The 23,579-nt window shown below is 44.3% G+C and overlaps 1 protein-coding gene across 2 annotated transcripts in view; it reads right to left on the bottom strand.

The window, feature by feature from the left end:
* The window catches only part of LMCD1 (LIM and cysteine rich domains 1), a 66,050-nt gene that overhangs the window by 27,823 nt on the left and 14,648 nt on the right, over positions 1-23,579 (bottom strand). Inside the window, exons 1-2 of one of the 2 annotated variants that reach the window (XM_030570156.1) lie at positions 7,189-7,229; positions 3,290-3,378 (exon numbers count right to left, since the gene is read on the bottom strand). In XM_030570156.1, coding sequence (XP_030426016.1) covers positions 3,290-3,378 — 89 coding nt within the window. In that variant the 5' untranslated portion in view covers positions 7,189-7,229. Of the gene's footprint in view, positions 1-3,289; positions 3,379-7,188; positions 7,230-23,579 lie in introns of those variants that run through there. The other variant, XM_030570155.1, reaches the window with a different exon arrangement.

Genomic DNA, 23,579 nt, shown 5'->3' on the forward strand with positions numbered 1-23,579 from the left:
ATAAGTCTATAATATATAACTAAACTATTGTTGTATGTAAAGTAAATAAGGTTTTTAAAATATTTAAGAAGCTTCATTTAAAATTAAATTAAAATGCAGAGCCCCCCCCCGGAACAGTGGCCAGGACCCAGGCAGTGTGAGTGCCACAGGCTGCCTACCCCTGCTCTAGCATGAGGGTTGCTAGAGAAAGGGAAAGAAATGGTTAACATATGCAGAGGTGCAGTCTAGAATAATATACTATAGGGTCAAAAATAATAATCCTCACACCTCAGTATGTCACCTGCAATGTGTTGGCAGAGCATTTGGTGCAGTTTGGGAGATCTAGATAGATGTTTAGCAGGCTAACTTTTTGTATTTTCCTTTGCTGGGCAGGTCTCTAGCCAGCCAGTATATTCTTACAGATTTTATATTACAACCCATTCTACTGAGAGCAGGTAATCACATCACAGCTGTTAGTTTCTCGGCTCCAGTGAAGCCATAATGTAAGTTAAGCTGAACATGTGTTTTTGTTTCTACAAGATGATGCATCACTAGTATGCTTTCAACTTCTCCGTAACCTTCATCCAAATATCACCTTAAAAAGGTACTAAGTTAGAGCCACATCTGCACATCAGAGATGTAAACTGCTTCATTCCATTTTATAAAAAGTCACACTATACAGAAGCGCCTATTAAAGGGAAAAAAAAAATCAGTTCCCTACAATGAAGATATCACTTAATTGAAAAATTAGCTCTAGCTTTGGATCGGATTAGTTCATTTTTGTTCTACACAGCCAATCACTTCCTAGTGCTGCCCTTTTTAGCCCTCCCTTGAACATGGTCCCCCACAACTCACTGCAGTCTCAAGGATGATTTAAGTTGTGCCAGCTGCTCATGACCTCAAGGGGGCATTCTACTACGTGGAGATAGCCAAGTCATGAGGATGTCCAGATCATGCCTCCCCACCCCTTGCCAATCAAGAGCTGTGAGTACAGCAGCATCAGTGTCTAGAGCTGATGAAAAAAATGTCAATCTTCCTCAGAAAATGCTTGTTATGATAAAAGATTTTCTTTTAACATTTCTTGCTCCCTTGGGCAAGACTTGCACAATCAAAAAAAGTGTCCAATTCCGGTGCACTCACTGAGGGCAGCTCACGGAGTGAAGCAGGGGTGCTGATGGTGCCAAAGTTCAGTCCCAGGAGGCAGTAAAGCCAAGGGACTTACCCCAGATTCACGCTGTCACTAACAGGGTCAACATACTAAAGGGGTCCTCCCAGGGACTGTTCCAGAGCTGTTTGAGAGCACCAGGGCTGTAGATCTGTGACACTCCCACCCTCGACCCTTTTCTTTGTGTGTGTGTGTTGGGGGGGAGAGGGGAGACACATTTTGACTAGTACTGGGAATATAGTTAAAGAAATACAGAGTAAAGAAGTGACTATGCAATACTTCATCTTGGGCTATTTGTCAAAAGGATTTTCTGGATAGAATGAAATGGTAGCTAAACACACTGGGCCACTGATAGTTTACACAGGCTGGCTGAAGAGAGGAGTCTAGTCCGGAATATTTTTTATTCTGAATTTGTATAATTTAAATTGTGCAAAAAAAGGTTACTTGTGTTACACACAGCTACAGTGGAACAGAGCTGAGGAGTTTTTGGAAGCATGACAGTGTTGCCCTGCCATCACTTGTGCACCCTGCTGACATTGCCTCCTGCCACCCAACTGAAGTAGGAGCAAGTGTCATGAACACAAAATACTAAATTGGCTTTTCTGATGGAAACATTCTCTAACCATTATAATTGTAGGCACACAGGGATAAAACACCAGATACTATTAGCCTGGCTGCTGTACATGAGAACTTTGAAAAGCTGAAGAACATTGAGAAGCAAAATGAAGGATGGGGGCAGGGAGGGGAGAGAATCTAGGAGTATTTCAGCAGCGAAGTGTTGATACCATTTGGCTTTTAGTAAAACCCAATAGTACTCATTCTGGTCTAAGGCGGCATGGGGCTGTTCTTTGGCTTAGTTTTCCCCTGCCTTGATCCTATTACAGGTTTCTATGGGATGGCAGTGTAGAAGGGATATTTTTGTCTGCTAGCTTGAATGGTTTGGGCCATTCCTCATTCACTGAAGATTCAAGTGCCACTTCTGGTAAAGGGTTCTGGCAGGAGGTAATCTTAACAAAAAAGATTCCCTTTCCTCTCCATTCTTCCCCCCAACTCATCTTGGAGCCTGTCACCAAGCCTGGTGGTTCCACTTAGATCTCAGAGCCGTTGTGCAAGTGTCCTGTGCCTCATTATTACCAGGATTACAGTAACACTCTGATCTTACTTAGGGCATCTGAGTCCCACTGTGCTAGGCACTAGACAAGTTGTCAGAGAGAGATGGTCTGTACCTTGAAAAACTTACAGGGTAAAGAGAAGACAAAGAAGAAGTGAAGGAGAGGAGATCTACCATCGTGGTAGAGTGAACAGGATAATAGTCTCCATCATCATGTTAAGTCCACAATTTTTCTTGTTTCTGTAAATTTTTGGATGGGGTTGTATAGGGAGGAGGAGGAGGAGCGGGAGGACAGGTCAAGGTGGAGAGACTGGATGGGGCTGTATAGGGAGGAGGAGGAGGAAGAATCAAGGTGGAGACACAGAGTTATGTCTACACTGTGCAGTTAGCCTGGGTGATTGGCACCCAGGTCTGAGCACTTGGGTTAACCTAATTCACTATAAGCATTCATCAGCAAAGCTGTATATGCATTATGTCTTCACTGTTTCTGCACTTAATATGTATCTGGGGGCATTTCCCATGGTTCTTTGTGTTCAGACACTCAATGGACTTTTCTTCAATCAATTCTGTCAACTGTGGCAGAATATGCTTCTCTCTCTCAAGGAGACTTGTGGAGGACCATCTATATTCAAGTGATCTTTCCTGTGTCCTCACTGCAAAAATGGGCAGGTTCCAGTCTGAGATAACAGCTTCAACCTAGACCCCCGTACATGCAAGCAAACAGGTTCAAAAGCACAAAGAGGCACATGCTTGAAGGTTATGTGGCTGTAACAGGTTTAGACAAAAAAATATCAATCATATGTAGGTGCATGAACTAAGACTTCACTGTAGACATATCCTAAGGGTGGAACCTTCATGCTGGCTCTAGCCCCCTAGTGGCCTCCCCAATACGAAGTTCGCACAAACTATGCATTTCCCTTCGTCCAACACAATCATTTAATCAGTTTGCATCTACACTGAGAGTCAGTGAAGCCTGAATACAGGCAAAGACCCAAGAGATTTTTAAAGAGCCCATCCAGCAGTAGATAAATTACCTCCAAGAATGTGGCTCAAAGCCTGTACACATCCCTCTGCATCGCAGACAAGGCACTCCTCTTCCTGATTGCTGCTGGCTTACAGACATCTGGAAAAGAGAAATGTTTTGGGATTTTAATTCAGTGTGTGTGTATATACACACACGCACACACACCCTTGACCTCAAGTTCTTCCATTGTGTATTGCTTCTCAAGCATGTTGACACCTTTACAACTACGCCTTATGTGATTTGAAGTCTCCAGATCAATAAGTCATTGGGCAATGAGTACTCATGATTAAACAAGACAGCTGAAAAAGTTCTGGTCTTGTATGTAGATGAAAAGAGATAGAGACCTCTTATTGCCTATCTGGGTGCTAGCTTATCGTACCGCCACTATACATGATAAACCATTGAGACAACATTGAAATAAAACCTTTGGTGAGCCCAATTTCTTGATCAACAATCAGTACAACTGGAAATTTCTTATCAAAGCAAAAAACTTCAGACCCATTCCCTTTTAGGCCATTTATTTAATAGATGCGATTAAAATGCAGCGCAATCTAAACAGATGTTTAGAGACTGTGGTTAAAATAGTATGTTTTACACTTAGTTTTAGCACAGGATATTGAATTACCACTTACATTTTCCATTTAGGGGGCTGTTTGAGATATATCTGTGAATGTGAGAAGAACGGGTCTCAGTCTGAGTCTTGTTGAGAGGTTATCAATGAGTTAAGTTTCAAACTTGTAACAACTTGCATACCATGTACAAACCAACTCAAGACTGAGTGATCATGACTGAGCTCATTATTCTTCTTACCTTAAAGATTAAAGGGTAATTTGAAGTACCTAGGAGGGGAACACATTTAATAATGGGCTCTTCAATCTAGCAGAGAAAGATATAATCTGATCCAATGGTGTAGTTGAGCGTGACAAATTCAGACAAGAAATAAGGCATATATTTTTTTAAAAATAGTAATTAACCATTGGAACAATTTACCAAGGGTTGTGGTGGATTCTGCATCATTGCCAATTTTAAAATGAAGATTGGATGTTTTTGTAAGATCAGTTCTAGGATAGCTGGCCTGGGACAGCGAACCGTGGCCAGTGGGAGCCACAGTTGGCCGAACCTGCCGATGCGGCAGGTAAACAAACTGGCCTGGCCCGCCAGGGTGCTTACCCTGGTGAGCTGCATGCCAGAGGTTGCCGACCCCTGGACTAGAAGATCATAGTGCTCCTGTCTGGCTTTTGAGTCTATGAATCTGAGTTTCATGGGATGCATACAGCTAAATTAAGATAATGTTTGGCCTTAACCATGGGAAAAACTTCCAGGAAAAAATGTCTAGGTGAGAGGAATTATTTAGATATAGGGACAGTTATTCAAGTAGGTGGGAAATGTGAGGCCAGAGACACTACAGCAATTTATATGAATCTTAATGATCAGTTGATGAAAACTAAAACCCCTTTTAACACAAAGACCAGATTTTAAGAAAAATCCAACTCCTCATTTGGGCCTTCCCCCTGCATTTGCTTCTCCCATGTTGAGGATTCACCATTCTAGTTGTTCAAAAGAAATTGTAACCACACACTCTTTACCTTTCTCTCTCTACAAGTCGAGTGACAGATTTTAATTTATTGAAGTTACCAAATGAAAGGCAAGTTTCTGTATTTTTCATATTCAGACAGAGCACCTTCTCAAAGCAATAGAAATTAATGGGAGCAGAGGGTCATCAGTACCTTGCAGGACTATTCTCATTTCATGTAGTTCTAAGGGCTTGTCTCCGGGAAGACATTCCTGATTAATCTCAATGTGTAGACACACTAGAATCAGAATCAGAGTGCTATAGTCTGGATTAGTTTAATCCAAAAGTGGATTAATAGTTGATTCCAAATTAATTCAGAATAAAGCATTTTTATTCTGGAACAATGGAGTGTCCACACATGGAGATAATCAGGAATAGCTCCCTAGGGAAACAAGTCCCTAGCTTCCATTCACTTCTGTTGCTGCATAATAGAGAAAAGCAGTGAAAGATTGAGATGCATGGTGCTGATTTACTACTAATCAGCATTTTATTGCTACAGCCTACTCCTGTTATACAAAACCCTGTTATCCCAATCTCTGCATCATCAGAATCCCTTCTTCATCTCCCATACATTGCAATTAAAAACCCTCAGCTGACCTGTGACAGACTCAAGATTTGGGCTAGGGGTTTGTTTAATTGTAGTGTAGATATTCAGGCTCAGGCTGGAACCTGAGGTCTAGGTCCCTGTGAAGTGAGAGGATCCCAGAGTTCAGGCTGCAGCCTGACCCTGAATATCTACACTGCAATTAAAACAGCCCAGCTGCCTGAGTCAGCTGGCAAAGACCAGCCACAGGTGTCTAATTGCAGTGCTGGGGGGCCAGAAGAGATTTGGATGTTTGGATAACAGACTAGGGACCCCCAGATAGGAGGGTAACTAGGGAGGCCACCTCGCTGCTGATTGAGGGCAGGAGCCAATTATCTGAACAAAATCCATGCCCCCCATGCTATTCAGATTATAGTGTATACTCCAGACTGACTTCCTTGTTCCCTGTTCAGAGACTCAAGACTCCACATCTCATGTTTTGCTTTGCAGATGGTTTCCATGGTGAAGGGGAAACATGGTGGGAAATAGATAAATGCCCAAGGGAGGAAAAGGAGAGGGAAAAAAAAATAGTGTTGTGATCATGCTCCACTTTAGGCTGTTCATTCAAGACAGATGACAGACTAAGTTTATATAGGGGATCCCATGGCTGTTCAAGGAAGGCAGTGACAAAAATGCTAGTTTCCAAATGGGAAGAAGGGGCAAGTAGGAGCTCATTTGTTGAGAAAAGCAGCCAATAATGTTTAAAATACAATGTGTGTGTATGTCTCTCTCTCTTTGCACTGCAGATCTATCAAATAAGACTTTCTGAATTCAAAGAATGTGAAATGTATGACAGGAGCCAAGAATGAAGTAATTTTAAAGGAAAAATGATACTGTGGAATACAATACTGAGTAGGGCTACAAACCTTCCCAGACTCCCATCTCGGATAGACCGTTTCTCTGCACTGGCAACAAGTCCACACACACCCCAAAAAACAGTTTGGCCAACTGTTAATTTTTTAAATCCTATTAGTGGATCCCTTCTCCTCACAGAAAAGCGCACCACATGCACGCCACGAGAATTACAATTAAGACTGATCCCACAATTTGATTTAATCTTAGGCTGTTAGAACCCCTCCCATTCCTAGTGTGGATGTGAAAATTAAGATGTTGTTAACTCTTACAAATGCATAGTGAGTAAAGCAATTTTGGCCCCAATACAGGCTTTTTCACTGGAGGACACAATGAATATCAGGGACCTACTGCCACAGGCTCTGTGCAAACCTACAGTAAGACAGTTCCCATCCAGAAGAGCTTAACCTCACTACTAAGCTTTGCATTAGAGTATGTGATATGGGAACTGGTTTAAACTAATTTCATACAAGGTCCAAACTTCCATTAGATAGTAGCAGTATTTAAACCCTGGTGAGCTGGACAGGATTTAGACTAGTGACCTACAAGTGAAAGCATTTAAGCCTCATTAGCAATACCCCAATACATCCAGTCTCTTTTAAGTGAGAGTGTTGCCTGGCTTTCAGGAAAGATATACATTAAATCAAGTTCTGACCTTTCTGGAGTTTACACAGACTGGGTCTTTCATCCTGTAGACACAGGCAAGACATCTCACACACCGCTCTCAGTCTTAAACATATTGTCTGTTCTTAAAGGGACAGCTCCTGTTAGTAGTTCAACATCCATATTCCCTTCTAAATAATCAATCACTACAACTACTCCAGGATCCATTTTTATGAAAAACACAAAATATTAAAAGAACATTAAGGCTGAAAAAATAAAGCACTCTTCCCCCCCCCACCTCAGAAGCATCACAGGTGAGACAGGTTCCTTGCTCTCAGTTCCATTGCACAGGCCAGAGCTGCACCTGCAGGGGAAGTCCTGCTCAGCCCCAGGCTGGAGCATGCCCATTGCGCACAGCATCTTCAGGGAAGATAGTTAAGAGATCTAGCTAGCAAGTCTGCACAGAGCCATGTGCCCTTGCCAAGTGACTCAGCTTGTATCAGTTTCCTCTTTTGTTCAATGAAGTCAGGGTTTGCAGAGTGCTTTGAGAGCAAATGCAAGGAATTAAGTGAATTAATCAGAGACACAAACATAGCTAGATGACACTTTGTCCCAGTAAATGCTTTCATACCTTCTTTACAACCATCCTTGGCCCTTGTATGAGTCTGAGCTGCTAAGTTCAAATTCGATCCAGGGCTAGGTTTTGGTCTAGCCTCTACTTTAAGACTCAACGTGTCTAGAAACACTTTTTACCTGACTTACCCCACCAGATATGGTTCCAAATATTAGTTTACTGTCTTGTTAATGAGCCTTCAGGATGCAAGCCAGACAGAATAGCTGGCAGGGCAGTAGAATGGCACAAACTGGCTACTGAGCTACAAGCAAAGGACACAGCTGACAGGAGACTGTACATCTACACATCATAGCTTGTGATGTCCCACAGCTAGAAAAAATTGCTACAAGTCCTTGACGCGCTAGATCCCTCAGTCCTGAGGATTCACAAGATATGCCTTGAAATGCTCACTGGCCCACCTTCTCCACATTCTGCAAAAGTCACCACCGGCTAGGGTGTCCAGGTGTCCAGTTTTTGACCAGAACACCTGATCTAAAAGGAACCCTGGTGGCTTTGGTCAGCACCACTGACTGGGCCATTAAAAGTCTGGTGGGCGGTGCTGCAAAGCTAAGGCAGATTAGCCCCTACCTATCCTGGCTCCACACTGTGCCCTGGAAGCAGCAGGTCTGGTTCTTAGACAGGAGGGGTGGGGGCCCATTGGGCTCCACATGCTGCCCCTGCCCCGAGCACCAGCTCCACACTGCCATTGGCTGGGAACTGCAGCCAATGGGAGCTGTGGGGGAAAAGCAACATGCAGCACTGCCTGCTGCACCTCCACCTAGGAGCAGGACCTGCTGTTGGCTGCTTCTGGGGTGCAGCTTGGAGTCAGGCCAGGCAGGAATCCTGCCTTAGCCCCCATGCTGTGCTACTGACCGGGAGCTGTGGAGGTAAGCCTGGGCCTCAACCCCCTGGCCTGAGCCCCCCCTAAACCCAGAGCCCCCCTCCTGCACCCTGAATCCCTCATCCCCAGCCCCACCTTAGAGCCCACATCCCCAGCCAGAACCCTCACCCCCCCTACACCCCGACCCCATCCCAGAGAGTCCCCTCACACCCTGAACCCTTCTGCCAACCCCCCCCCCCAGCCTGGAGCCCACTCCCCCTACCTCCAGCCCCCCAACCTCCTGCCCCAGCCCAGTGAAAGTGAGTGAGGGTGGGGGAGAGCAAGCCACAGAGGGAGAGGGAATGTAGTGAGGGTGTGGCCTCGGGGAAGGGACAGGGCTATGGTGTTCAGTTGTGTGATTAGAACATTGGCAACCCTACCCCCAGTCAATAATTTTTGGGACTCCAAATATCGTGGGTCAGTCAGGAAGCCAACGAGGACATTATCTGTTTTGGAACAGTTCATTAAATATAAACAATAGTGACTAGGGAGTTTAATCAGGACATGCACAGTTTGAAACTAGAGAGATTCAAAAAAGTTTGATAGAATTTAAGTCTATATAAAAAAGTCTATGCTTCTGTTTATTTAAAAGGCAAAACAATAGGATGAAATAAAACCCATTTAGAAGAGTTATGATACACAGACTAAAAGGGGAGAAAAATATAGGGGAGCATTGAAGCTACAGGTTTTTTGGGGGTCCAATGTCAGCCAGTTAAAGGTCTAAAAAGTACCTGTCAAGAGACATTAACAGAGTCAGGAACATCCAGCAGCAGCTGAAAGAAGTTGAGATACATTTGATATTTCACTCAACCTTGTTCTGTTTAAGAGTGTTTGTGGGACAGTAGACTTGTCCAAATATAAACACTGCTTTATGGGCCTGATCCAAAGTTCACCTGAAGTCAGCTTCTGTTGACTTCATTGGATCTGGTATTTACATGCTTTATGGAATGTGGATTTAGAAAGTGATTTTAAAAGTGTAAATGCAGCTATCACCAGTCAGACAGTTGACTTATGAACTCTGCCAGATCCATATTATTCCTTTGTTAAAGCTTCTAACAGTTTGAGATCCAGTTTGCTCCATTATGTACTGAACAGATTTGATTGATCAACTCATATGTACAAGATGGAGACCCTTACACCTGCTCTAGCCCCTTTTACTCCAGAAGGGCATAAAGGCCTAGGAGTGTGTGCCAGGTTAGGGTCACCATGCTCTGGACTGGAGATTCCAGACAGTGCTGTGGCCCAGAGGGCAGCCAGTTAGCTGGAACACAGACAGCCCCGGGGGCCCTACATGTTCCTATGTTGCACTCAAGGGTTAAACATTCAGCAGCACCCGTTAGTGTGCACTTCTCTGCTGCAACAGGTGACACAGTGGACCCTACTATGTCAATCAGTCCCTCATCTACAAGATAAACAAGCACTTTGCACGTTTGTCAGCACAGCTGATAGCCAAGATGAAATAGGTTTCACCTTCTCATTTGCTTTCTAGGCAACACAGCCACTTTGCCAACACCAGCCTCATTTGCAGTGGAACCTTTCTGAACTCCCCTGTTGTGTATCAGGGTTACACATCTACTCAACTCAAGCAAATACAATAAAGCAGACCAGATTTAGTATACTGGAGATTCAATTAACTCTTATCTCGAGCTGTCAATATAGAGTGGTGGACTTCTTGGATTATGCAGTTCAGCTTTTCCACATGACCATTTGCTTTGATTTAAAGATGTAAAACAGATGGTCTATTTCCTTAAGTAAATAAATGTCTTTATTCTTAGGCAAATGTAGACTCAGGTTATCAGTCAAACAGTAGAAAATACTTCCCATGGCTCCTCCCCCCTTGTTTAATTGCCATAGCTAATAGTTAATTCCATGCCTCAGAGATAAAATCATCATATCTAACTTTTCTAGGGTACTTTTGTTTCATAACTTTCAACGGTATGACAGCACTGCTCCTCATGGTACTAGGCATATGAACCAGCTCAAATCCAGCCTTGTGCTAACCTAGACCTAAAACAGAACAAGGAAGAAAAGAGAAAAAGTGTCAGAATAATGTGTAGTGATGGGCTTAACACTAAGAGGCTCTTTTAGAGAAGAGAGGGCTCCTTAAGACACACTTCACACCTTACAGTATCTTTGACAGTTTGGGTCAATCCATGAGGTGCAGAAATCTCTGCACTGCAGGGTCCCCAGAAGTACAGAGGACTTAAGTAGCCACTTAAGGGTGGTTTCTCTGTTGCCTTCCAGTCAGGATCCTGTGCAGTTGTACTATCTCCTTCAGAGTATCAGGAGGCATCATGCCTTGGGGAAGCAGAACACACTCCAAAGCTTCCAGATACCTAGGGGCAGAGTGTATGCCTGACGCACTACTTCAGTGTTGTGCTGCATTTTCCCCTGCACAGCCACTCATCTCTGCTGGCCCGTGGCTCCACCTCTTCCCCTACCCACTTTAGATGGCTATTGATGCAGTGGGCCCTCTATATTCAGAAGAGGGCACACGTATGGTCATCTTTCACAGGAGTGGAGAGAGGTTTCCAATTACTCGTCATTTGCATCCCTGTGAAGGGGCTGGTCATAATATGAGCCTATGCCTGTATTAAAATTTGCATGGTCAGCAGTACTTCCTGCCCAGAAATGGAGCTTCGTTCCCCTACTTTATGAATCTTTAATGGTTTGGATTACAAACCACCTCCCCGCCATAAACAAGACCTGGCAAAGACTAACAGAAAGATAATGTAAAACAAATGCTCATGAACTGTCTGATTTTCGGACACTACCTGTCTATAAACATACTTACAAATAGCAGCAGTGCAAGATGAGGTACCATTTAACAGATCAGAAGTGAAGAGTGAAGAAATTCATAACTCCTTTAAAAATAAGTGATCAGCGTGTCCACACATTGCATGGAAGGAAAAACAAGCTACTTAGATACAATGTATTTTAGGGGTTTTATTTTAGTTTGACTGCTTAGGTTAATTTTTTTTGGTATTTAAAAAGGCATCAGTGCAAAGGAAATTCTTCGATTCATGCAGAGTGGGTGGTAGAATAGACTCAGTACTTTTCCAGCCAAGGAAACACTTCAGAGAAATAGCAATGATGGACCAGATTCTTAACTGGTAGAAATCAGCATACCTCCAATGAAGTCATTATACCAGCAGAGGATCTGGACCATTCCATTTAGAGGCAAGTTTGTTAGATCAGGGGTCGGCAACCTTTCAGAAGTGGTGTGCAGAGTCTTCGTTTATTCACTCTGATTTAAGGTTTCGCATGCTAGTAATACATTTTAACATTTTTAGAAGGTCTCTTCCTATAATATATTATAGACAACAATAGTTTAGTTAAGTAAATAAGGTTTTTTAAATGTTTAAGCTTCATTTAAAACTAAATTAAAATGCAGAGCCCCCCAGACCAGTGCCCAGGACCCAGGCAGTGTGAGTGCTACTGAAAATCAGCTCGCGTGCCGCCTTCGGTGCCCGTGCCATAGGTTGCCTACCCCTGTGTTAGATGATCCCTGAACATAGACCTTTGCCTTGTTCTTCTATAGTGCTAAGATGTAGAGGGAAACTGTCACTAAAAGAAATGGTTGTCAATAAAGAGTCCTGTGACACCTTAGATTAACAGACATATTGGAAAATAAGCTTTCATAGGTGAATACCCACTTTGTCAGATGCCCCATGAAAGCTTATGCTCCAATGTCTGTTAAGTCTATAAGGTGCCACGGGACTGTCACTTTTTACAGATCCAGACTAACATGGCTACCCCTCTGACTTTTTAGTGTTAGTTTTTGACATTGTACTTGATGAAGTGTAGTGTCTAGATGAGAAGGTTAATTCCCAGGAGTAAATTTGGCAAGAGACGAATCCTTTAAGTTTTCTATGTCCACTCATGGCAGGGATGACAATGGTTCAAGCTGCTTTACTGTTGCTTCAGGGATGGAATCCCTAGTCAGGGCCCAATTCTTTAAGTATACTGAACTCTGCTTGCAGAGTAAGGCATTAATCTGAGTATGGCTGGCAGAATCCTTAAACAAAAGTTCCCATTGATGTTAGTTTCACTTTTTACTATTAGCGTCACTTGCACCCCTCCTCATGCATTAAGTGTAAGAGCTATTTTCTCACGTCATTGTATGTGCTCACATTCTCCCTGGAAGATCTTCTAAATAAGACCTAAAGCCACACACAATCAGTGGTTTTTGATCCCAGACAGTTTAGCACACCGAGGAAGGAGACAGATCGTGGGAAACACTTCTTATAGCTACACCTGTCCCAAGTTTAGGTAAGGGGAGGTGAAGACTGGGTTTGGCTCACTAGAACAGGCTGAACTCAGACCTCCCAGTGCTGAACAGATGTACTGACGATAGCCAGCACAGTGCCCTCAGAGAACAATTCCTCCACCCTTACTGGGGTTAATGTCCAAGTAAACACCCAAGTACTTTCCTGTATTATACAAATTGGCTCAAAATGGATTCAAAGCCTGTTAGTAGTCATGATCTTGTGGTTTGAACAAATCCAATCTAAAGCTCCAGTGATAAAGGGCTTGCAAGTACTGCCAGAAACAGCACTGGTTGTGTTGTCTGCTAAGATCCGCAAGGCAAGTTAATCATGCAGACAGTGACTCTTGATGTATTGCACAGTAAGAAGGGCTTACCTTGATGTGTTGCAGCTATAACAGGAGCTGTTGAACAACAAGAAACATTGGCATGGCCCTGGCACTTAGATAGCCTAGTATGCCACATAGCCAACTGCATAAACCAGCTAACTGAGTAGATGTTGTAACCATTATCATCTTAAAATATTTAAAGTTAAGGGCTAGACAGTGCACTGATGCACCACCTCTGAGCAATGGGGCATAGCACAGCTCTATAGCACTAGAGGCATTGTGCCTCAGACATACCCCTTTGAGAATAGATTTCTTCAGTCTTCACTTTTGCATGGAGAGCCTCCCTCTGCCCTTTGCAAAGGGCCGGCTCCAGGCACTAGGAAAGGAATCAGGTGCTTGGGGCAGCCAATGGAAAGAGGCGGCATGTCCAGGTCTTCAGTGGCAACTGGACAGCACGTGAGAGTGAAGGACCTGCCACTGAAGAATGAAGCTTGGGGTGGCAAAAAAAGCTGGAGCCAGCCCTGTCTTTGCATCCAGTCACCTCCACTGGTCCGTATGGAGCTATGGCTCCATATGCTTCATTTACTCTTACAGGCAAGGGGGTGGATCACTTACCTAGCCACTGTTTTCCCCCTGCACCAGACATGTGATTCAGTCAGGTGTGATGCTGCCTCACAAAGTGGGTGGGACATAACCTTATTTTCCCAACAAGGCAATCGTGGGCTTGGCCATAATAATCAAGTCATAAGTAGCACATTGGTTAGGGGGCTTGGGCTTGTTCCTGTTGAGTTACCACACAGACTCCCATTTACTTCACTGGGAGCCCCTGATGAGGTACTGATCTGACCCCTGGTGAGGTCCTGAGGTAAAGCATAATCCTGCAGGATGATGGATACCCATGACTCCTATTGAGTTCAATGGGAGATGAGGGCATGCTGCATTTCTCAGGGCCATGCCCATGATCATCATTCCGATTCCTTTTGGCATGCCAGGCTAGCGTCCAACATTTGAGAAAAGATTGTTAAAGTCTGAACTGTATTATCTCCTCCTTTCCCACAAATGAAGACAGACACGCCAATAAGAGGTTTATGACTTATGTAGCAGTTGGTTAGCAAGGCCAAAAAAAGTTTTCTGATTTGATGCCTAATCAAGGTGCAGGTCACTCTCAACCTCCCACTGGAATCACCTTTTCAGCAGTGGAGTTAGTCCAGTGGCTTATTTTGCAAGTAGCCTGATTAATTTTTTGAAGTGCTTTTGCTTGATTTATCAGCAGTGTGAAAAATAAGCACCAATAGCTTATAATGAGATCAAAAATTCATTGCTTGTGTTAAACAGACCTGACAGGCAATGCCTGTATATTAGGCAAGGATTAATAAGTATCATATTGTCATGGAAAACATGGACTTAAAATCACACTAAACAGTCCAGCACTAGACTAGATTAGTGGTTCTATTGTCTAGACAGAACTGGAAAGGCAAACTTTATTCCTGGTCAGGTACTCTGATAAGCTAATAAAAAGGAAAGCACTTGAACTTATGGCTAAACAAGGTAAATAAGCAGATCCGGAGTATTTATATAAGCAAATAGTCATAGAAATTGTTTTAGACATGGAGTTCAAAGTATTTGCCTCTTGTAATACACCAGAGAAGTAGCATCAACAGGAGAGAGAAAATACAGTCACAACTTGGAATGTAGTATGAGAAATAAGCCCAAAGAGAAGGCCAATAAATCCCATTAAGTTAATAGGTTGTACTCCTGTGTGCTTTAGTGTATAATTAACACTAGCCCAGAGAGAATACAATATTACAGTTAGTTCTTGAAGCCCATTATACTTATCTTTGGTATTCTAATTTATCTGCCAATTGCAATGGTGAAACCACAGTGTAGTAATATTTTGCTTCCTTTAATCACCTTCCAGATCTTTACAAACATTAAAGGGCCAAGCAGAGTAAGTTTTAGCATGGCCAGCATTAGCTGGGACAGCTCTGTATTTCTCCTACCAGGAGGTCAGAGGTATTATGCCTCAGGAAGTACAGAGTGGGACTGTGCAGACTGCATCATAGTTTAGGATAAGGCAGACTATTCCCTTCTCTCTATGGTCAGCCAGCTCCACGGGCTGATGCAGGAAGCGTGAGGCAGGGTCCTACAGATCCATCTCCCTTCATCCCCATTGGAGAATTTGCAAACCAAACTGCATGAAGAATCAAGGGCAGGGCATAGGACTCTCCCAGTTGTGTGCATCTCAGTCGTGCTCAGAGGGCCCAGTAAGAACTGGAGCCCCGTTGTCCCACTCCCAGCACAATCTCCCCCAAAAACAAAGGGGGTGGGGGAGAAGAGAGAGAGAAGAGTAATAGCAGCAGGGATAGAGGGTGCTGTATTACTGTAGCACTTGGGATCCTGGCCCATGAGTGGGGCTCCTACTGTGATAGATATGCTTGGCCTGTACAATTTGGAGGCCTTGTGGTTTAAAAAGTGAGATTAGTGACTCATTTGGTGCAGGTCGAGAGAAGGGAAGGCCTCTTACACATCCCACACCTCCTCTTCTGCCATGCACAAGGGTCAATCTGGACTCAAGTTAGTTTTGACATCCTTTGGAGAGGAGGAAAATATTTTCCTCAGGTAGGGGAGTTGAGACATGAATGTTAAGCAGTTTGGCCAAGGCTGTGGCACAAGCAGGAAGCAAAGCCAGGTCTGACTAACAATAATTTTATGTCAGCAGGGATCAGTCCTGGAAGAGCTAAGGTTGTCCAGATCAGGACTGAGCTGCCTTGGCCAAGGTGAGTGGCAAAGCTTGAACAGCACTTGCTTCGAGTAGATTTAGCTCTTTCTGGCCATTTCTCCCTCATGTTCCTGGGCGCTAAATTGATCCACAGAATTAGAGGGGCAATGATTAGCTATTCCACTTTAGTACCAAGCTATACAAATATCTTCAGAAACAGGTGGCATTCATATGACAGGAATTACGGCATCAGGCTCATTCTGAAATAAGATATGGCAAGGTTTTGCCTCAAGAGAAGTTTTTGTGAAGGTAGCAGCCAAACACAGACGCATACTTTAGTTGCATTTGTCTACCATAGATCAATTTAATTTGAATAAGATGACATCACTTTTAAAAACAGTAGATACACCACATGCATTTAGACTTACTTTTGTGTGTGTGGAAGGAATGTGAGTCAGTTTCACAGTGTCATACAGTTTAGAGTGAATGCCATTATATAAACACCTGATAGAATCTATCAGTCTATTTTCAAAAAGAGAAATTTTTCTTGGTAATAGTACTACTTTTCTCCTTCCAAACAGCTTTCAATGGCTCTAATCATCTGGAAACCCTTTTGTCCAAATGCAATGGCTTTTGCACTCTCTAATACTCTCTCCCCCTACCCCATCCAATTCCCCCCTCTCCTCCCTTTCTTCAGAAAAAGGACACTTGGAATTATTGTTTTGGAGAGGCGCTGAAGGAAAAATGGGTAAAATATTCTCCTTCTAAAGAGGGAAGCAGAAAGTAGGCATTTACAGATTTAGTAATAGGACACAGCATTTACACTTAGGTATCGTTCGGTATCCAAGTGACTTTTGAAACAAAACCTTAAAGACAACTTTGCCAGCCTTAGCCCTCCTCTCACATGTAGATGTTTTCTAATTTAAAGGAACACCTGAAACTTTGATTCCAGGCATACATCAAGTTATTATGCCTTGCATCAAAACTAGTATAGTATTTTACCAGTAGTCCTGCACTGTTTGCTATTTTAAATAAAGAAACTGCAACTCTGATATTTTATCCCAGACCTAGCCTTATTCATCTATTAGAGTTATCTATGTGAGACACTGTAAACCTAGTTCTCTTCTAGTCTTAATTAAGGTTAAGAAAAACAGCTCAGACCTAGACTTGAGGCAGATTTTAGTGTTGGTGTAAGCAAGCATAACCCAATTCCACTTGAGCCTGTTTATAAAAGGGCTAAATTTGGCCCCAGGTTTCTGAGGAAAGTTGATTAAAAGCAGACCAGCTCTATAGAAAACAGAACTTGGAAACCTCTTAAGAGCAAACATCCTTATTTATGCCCTAGCCTTCCAAATGGGTAGAGCACTTTCCACTGATAAAAACCAAGCACAAAGCTTTACCCGAAAGCCCGTGCAGAAGGATGTATTTGATTATTTGCATTCCAGTAGTTGCCTAGACTAGAGACTTCAACCAAAATTGGGGCCAAAATTGCTGGGCACTGTAAAGATAATTCCTATTCTGGAGATCTTAAAATGCTAGACAAAAGATGAGAGAGGGAAAAGGCGCAGAGGTGAAGCTATGAGATGCTCAAAAAGCCATAGTTGAGAGAGAAGGCTACATATGCTGGTTAAACAAAAAGCAAAGCCTGGCTTAGAAAGGAACTGAAAATTTTATTTTATACACACAAAATAAAACAAATGGAAAAAATAGGGCAAGTTGATAGCTTTTAATTACATTAATTGCTAAGCATTGGAGAAAGTTGATAAGTGAAGCAAGAGAACAAGGAGAAAGGATCCTTAGTTCTGCTGGCCAAAGATAAGGAGTTTTCTTTTAAGTAGATCAAGAATAAAAGGTCCCAATCCCATTTAGGTACTTATGGTTAACAGGAGTTTTATGCTGTAGGATGTTTCAGTCTAAAGAAGTATAAAAAGTCAGAAGCTGACACTAAAATTCAGACTAGACAAAGCACACATTTTAACATAATTAGCAAATGGAACAGATTACCCAAGATTTCAGGGGATTTTCCGTCACTGGAAGTTTACAAATCAAGATTTGGATTTTAAAAAAGCTCTAGTTTGAGCACAGCTATTTAACGTGAGGAATTATTTCAGGGAAATCCTGTGGCCTGTGTTATGCAAGAGGCCAGACTATCACAATGGTACCTATGACTCTGGGCATGCTCACATAGCAGATCAGTGACAGTGCTGAAAATAGAACTCAGCTCCCCTAGCTGCCCATCCTGTGTCTTCTCTGCCAGGCCACACCTATATAGCCCATTGAAAGTTAATACTCACGTTATTTAGGCACTTTTGAAAATGCCAGCTTGTATGTATAAATGCACCACGCAGAATAATGCTACAAAGAATCAATGGAATGGCCGCTCTTTAGTCCCTAAGGTGCTTTCGAAAGGGTTACCTATGTTTATCCAGAAGAATTAGCTCCTGAGATGCTTATCCTAACTGTTAATCCCCACTTACCAAGAGGAGGCTTCTGCATTCTCAATGAGTGTATTAAATTTTTAATCTCTAAACAGAAATGTTGTGCAAACACCATGCACAACAGTGAAGCACCCACATAACCACCTCAACGTATTATTGTTTTCAAACGCAGGCTTTTCCCCTCCCCCCAATTAAAGACAGCCAGAGACCTGTATAACTGAAGTTGACTTCCAGAGAGCTAATCTGAATTCACCGAGTGTAAGCGAGGTTTGAGCCTAACACTTTAGTATTAAAATTGTCCAAAGTCAAATTTTAGATTGCCTTATGTGCAGATTGTTGAGGAAGAGGAATCTGTTCCAAAACAATGACCTACGGATTGCTTACTTCTAGTTCTCTGGTATAGTTTCAGAAGTCCTGCATTCAAGAATGTTTTGGGCATTTACCAGCCCAGTCAGAAAGCTGGGGTTAAATGCCATTAAGGCAGAGCATGAATGTGACCGGTGGGGCTCCTCCAGCCTGCATATACTTTCAGACATTAACAATTCTAGCTTTGAAAGGACTCCCATGGGCAAGAAAACACCAAGCATATAATGTTTAGATGGTTTGGAACATTCCATGCAGCATAATTGTTTGTTTATGATTTTAATTACTTCTTGCAATTGTTTAACTGGGTTGTGTTCCTTAGAAGAATGTTTATTTGCATACATTAGAGAACTAGGACTGGTAGGAAAAGGATGCCTAACTCAGCAACTCTCCTTAAGACGTTTTGTATCATGGCAGGGTGGGAAGTGTTTTAAGTGAGAGAGAACCGGTAGATGCAGTATAATATGGGTAATATTGCTGCATGATATGAACAAGGATGATACCATAAGCTCCAGGAAAGAAATACCACAGAGGCTGAGAGAGGGAAACAAATCCAAGACAAGCTGAACAGTTGGGTGTGGGGGGGGGACGGACATCCAAGATGCACTGTGTTGGAGGACAGGAGAATTAAATACTCAATATATGGACAAAGGCTTTCTTCATTATCCTGTATTGACCTTTGTGATCCATCAAGATTTGGAAAAACTGTACACTGCACCCACATCTCCAGGGAAGCTTAAAAAGTGAGTAACATCCCTCTTAGTTTATATGAAGCTGTTGTAAACAGCGAAAGAGTCAAACCCTAGAAAGAAAGCTACTAAGTCCTTCATGCAAGGCCAGAGACTGCAGCACTCTTCTCTGCTAAGGTCCCTATATGTAGCATCAGCTATTAGAGGGGCTTTCAGGAAAAAGAAAAAAGCCTCTTAGGAGAATGAAGTTATCAAGGTATGACAAGTCTACAGCTCCATTCCTGCCAGAGGATCAGTGAAAACTTACATCTACCTAAAGAATGAAGGTTCCCCACCTCCTTAAAAAAAGGGATGGGTGTTTTAATGACATGGAACTCAGTTCCCCATCTTCAGGATTCTTATCATTCCTCTCCTGTGTTTCATATCCAGTTTTGGTGACGTGATCAACATTTCAGGAATTCCCCACACACAGATAATCACTCCCACCCACCTTCCTATCTCAGAAATCTTCATGATACATTCTAGGACAAAACTCATAAATGTGTTTGCTCTTGTTTATAGTTCAGCTGGCAGAGTCCTAATCAGCACTGTCAAGAAAAGGAAAAACGCCTGCCTTTCTGACAGTGTTTACATGCAGCTGTATCAAAAGCAGCTGCAGAAGCCCTGTGTATACCAGCCGTACTGGACTGAAAGTGACTGGACTTTACAGCTATGTTAAATGTCATCCTTTGACACTGGTTCACTTTTGAACAAAGCAAAGTACATCACATTCATGCAGTTATAGTCATAAATGCATGAGGAATCATTGAAAAAGATTTATATATTCATTATGAGACCTACCCTAAATTCAATGAAAGTAAGGACATTGCTCCTACCAAGGCAGAACCCTTTGGTACAGCAACAGAGGAATTGTGTTTCAGCTAGCAGTTCTTACTCTAATTAGAACTTTTGAGAGCACATGGTTCCTTCGAATAGATTATATGCCTTCTTTCGAGTTTAAAGTGAAAAGTAGCAGATGTATCCTTGGTGTTTCTGATGGAAATGGGTGATCTACTGTGGATAAGAACTGGCTTTTAAATTTCACCTCAAAACTAGAAACAAATCCAATCCAAATATATTTGAGATTCCAGTAAATGCACACAATGTTCTTTTCACTTCTTCATTTCCCCATTCTGGGCAGAAATTCAGATATATTGTGAGAAGAGTCAGTCTCATTTTGGCAAAAAATATTGAGACTAAGTACCAGAACTCAGACTCTCCCTCTCCCATGGAGACTTCCAGGTGATTCTTCTGGTAAGCATCAGAATTTGTGGATGCATGTTCAAAGCTGATCTTTTGTAGTTTCCAAGAATTGTTCAGCTTTTCTGTGTATATCATTTAATTTATCCCCAAAACCATTCTATGATAGATAAGTATCATGAACCACACCTTAGAGATATGGAATTCAGTCAGCACCTGCTGCCAAGATCTCATCTCCTAGTTAGGTACCTAAATAAGTGGCCAGAATTTCAGAAGTATGGAAAAGTATGGCTATCAGTCACAATGGAAGATACTGGGTGTGGAGCATTTGAGATTCTAGTCCTTAATTCAGTGCCAAAATGTGAACTGAGTTCTTGTGGGGGGTGGGGAAGAGAATATGACCCCAATTGTTGGGGCTGCACACTTAGGCACAAAACCTACAGTTAGTACACTACAATTTATATGCATATTTTCTATTTAAAATGTAGGGAAGTTTTCTTAGATACCTATCACAAGGTCTTCTAAAGAAAGTATCTTTAGTGAAGATGATAGATGTACAAAATAATTTTAGATTATATAGGCTAATTAATGCCTTAGAATGTGTATGTGCTGGACATTTATAGAGCAATCATAACCTTCTATGTAAATTAAGATTAAGGGCGACTCCCAAGAGAGGAAGATTTTGGTTTATTACCCATTAAATCAGTGTTGTACTGAAAGTAGGTGGGAGGACCTTGCACAGTGGTTATTAATGACTGCCATTTCACATGTGTGGGTCCCCGCCACTCCCTGGGGGCGTGCACATGTGTGGGTTCCCACTGCCTCCTGCCCCCCTCATTGAAGCAGATGTGCAGGTTACTGGCCTGGGAACTGCAGGGCAGCAGTGGACATGGGGCTGGTTCAAGGCAGGGAAGGGGCTGACTGGAGGTAGGGTCTGGCTGCAGGCAGGGCAAGGGGTGCGGGGCTGGCTGGAGACAGGGGAGTGTGGGGCAGGCTGGCTTCAGGCAGGGCCACAGGGGGGTGCAGCAGGGGTTGGCAGGGCTGGAGCCAGGAGTATGGGACTGGCTGGCTTCACGCGGGGGGGTGCAGCAGGGGTTGGCTGGAGACAGGGCAGGGCGGGCAGTGCAGTGCTGGTGCGGGCAGGGGTATGTGGCAGGGGTTGGCTGGAGACAGGGCAGGGGGTTTGGTAGGGGCTGGCTGCAGGCAGGGGGTGCAGAGCTGGCTGCAGGCAGCCGGGGGTGGGGCTGGTGTGGGCAGGGCAGGGGGTGCAGCAGAGGCAGCTGGAGCCCCGGCCCTTTAAAAAGCCCCCAAGCACCCCGCTATCCCAGGGCTCTGGGGGCTATTTAAAGGGCCCGGGACTCCCCTGCTTCTACCCCACCCTGGACCTTTTAAATAGCCGTGGGAGCCCTGGGGAATGCATGGGGGCGGCGGGGCTCCGGCAGCTATTTAAAGGACTGGGGTGGCAGAGGCAGCTGGAGCCCTGGCCCTTTAAATAGCCCCCAGAGCCCCCTGCTACCCCAGGGCTCTGGGGGCTATTTAAAGGGCCTGCAGCTCCAGCCGGGGCCGCGGGGCTTGCGGCGCTCCGGCCGGAGCTCCAGCCGGGGCCGCGGGGCTTGCGGCGCTCCGGCCGGAGCTCCAGCCGGGGCCGCGGGGCAGCCGTGCTCCTGCTGGCGCTTTGGTCAGGGGAGCGGAGCCATGGAAGACCCCTGAGCAGACCGCAGCCAGAATAAGTAAAAAAATTTAAAAGGCGCCTAAAGCGTGGGGCCCTCTTAGGCACGGGGCCCGATTCCCAGGAATCGGGCGAATCGTCCTAAAGCCGGCCCTGCCTGGGGGGCTCAACCCCCAACCCTGCTGTGGTCACCCAGGACAGGGGCTAGGGTGTCCCCACTCCGGCGTACTCTTTGCACTGCACACCTCCCTGACCCACTGATCACATCATAAAATTTAAAGCAAATACAAGTTATTAACAATTAATTTTAAAAAAGAATAAGGAAAAATGGGAAAGGTTAAAGCAAAAACACATCAACCCGCTCTGTGGCAGGGACCATCACAAACAGTGTCTCTGGAATGTCAGGGCAGTTCACAGTCTGTTCCTTGTAGGTCCCAGGTCTCCTTCTTAGGCTGGCTGTGCTGCAGGGACACTGCAGGTTGGACACTTGCTCTGGTGGTGGCCACACTCTCTCAGGCTCTGGGTGGCAGGACCCTTCTCCCCAGTGTCACCCCTGCTCTGTCAGGGTTATGATCCCCCTCTAAGTCTGGCTTGCAGATCCTCTTGGCTGAGGCATCTCCCTGTGTTGGGCCCACTGCCCAGGGTCCCCCTCGCTCTCCCCAGCTGCTAACTGCACCCAGCTCCGGACTGCTCCAGCCCCAGCTCCACACTGCCTCAGCACGGCTGCTGCTGCTGCTCTGCCTCCAGCTCCCTGGACTGCTTCTCTGGCCCCCCTGGCTCCGGTTGCTACAGCTCTGCTCCCAGGGCAGGTCTGCTCTGCAGGCTGCTTCTGTGACTCTCTCTCAGCTCTCACGTGCTTCCTGGGCTGCTTGTCTGGCCCCTCTGGCTCTGGTTGCTGCAGCTCCCCTCCCAGGGCAGGTCTGCTCTCTCTGGGCTGTGCTCTGGCTTTGTGGGCTGCAGCTCTGCTCCCAGGAGCTTAGCTTGGACCCCTACTCTCGCCTTAGCTCAGCCCCACTCTGTCTGACCCAGGCAATTTCAGCTCACATGGAGGACGGGACCTACCCTGGCCTTCTGTCTCTTTGATTAGCCTGCCTGCCCTGTCAATCAGGCTGACCTGGAGCATTGGCCTCTTGCCATTGTTCCTGGGGACTGTCAGTCTCAGGGTGCTGATTTGCCATCAATCCCTCCCCTTTTAGTGCTGGGAGCTAGCAACCAAAACACCCCCACTGAATGTTAGTAAGGGGATAACAGTCCCCTTACATTTAGGTTTGCAATGTCAGGCAGTCAAAATTTAGGTAGTGATAGCATTGCAGTTGGCTGAGCTCCTTTGGGCATTATGATCACTCTAAAATGATCACTTTAATAGAGGAGCCCTGTCTCATTCAAACAATGAACCAACACGTTAGCCTGAAGCAGACATCCAGCATGGAAAATTGCAGCCCAAAATTTAGCAAAATTATAAGCAGCTGGACAGGGTCTTAGG

This window comes from Gopherus evgoodei, chromosome 7 (genome assembly GCF_007399415.2).
Source record: "Gopherus evgoodei ecotype Sinaloan lineage chromosome 7, rGopEvg1_v1.p, whole genome shotgun sequence".
Taxonomy (NCBI): Eukaryota; Metazoa; Chordata; order Testudines; family Testudinidae; genus Gopherus; species Gopherus evgoodei.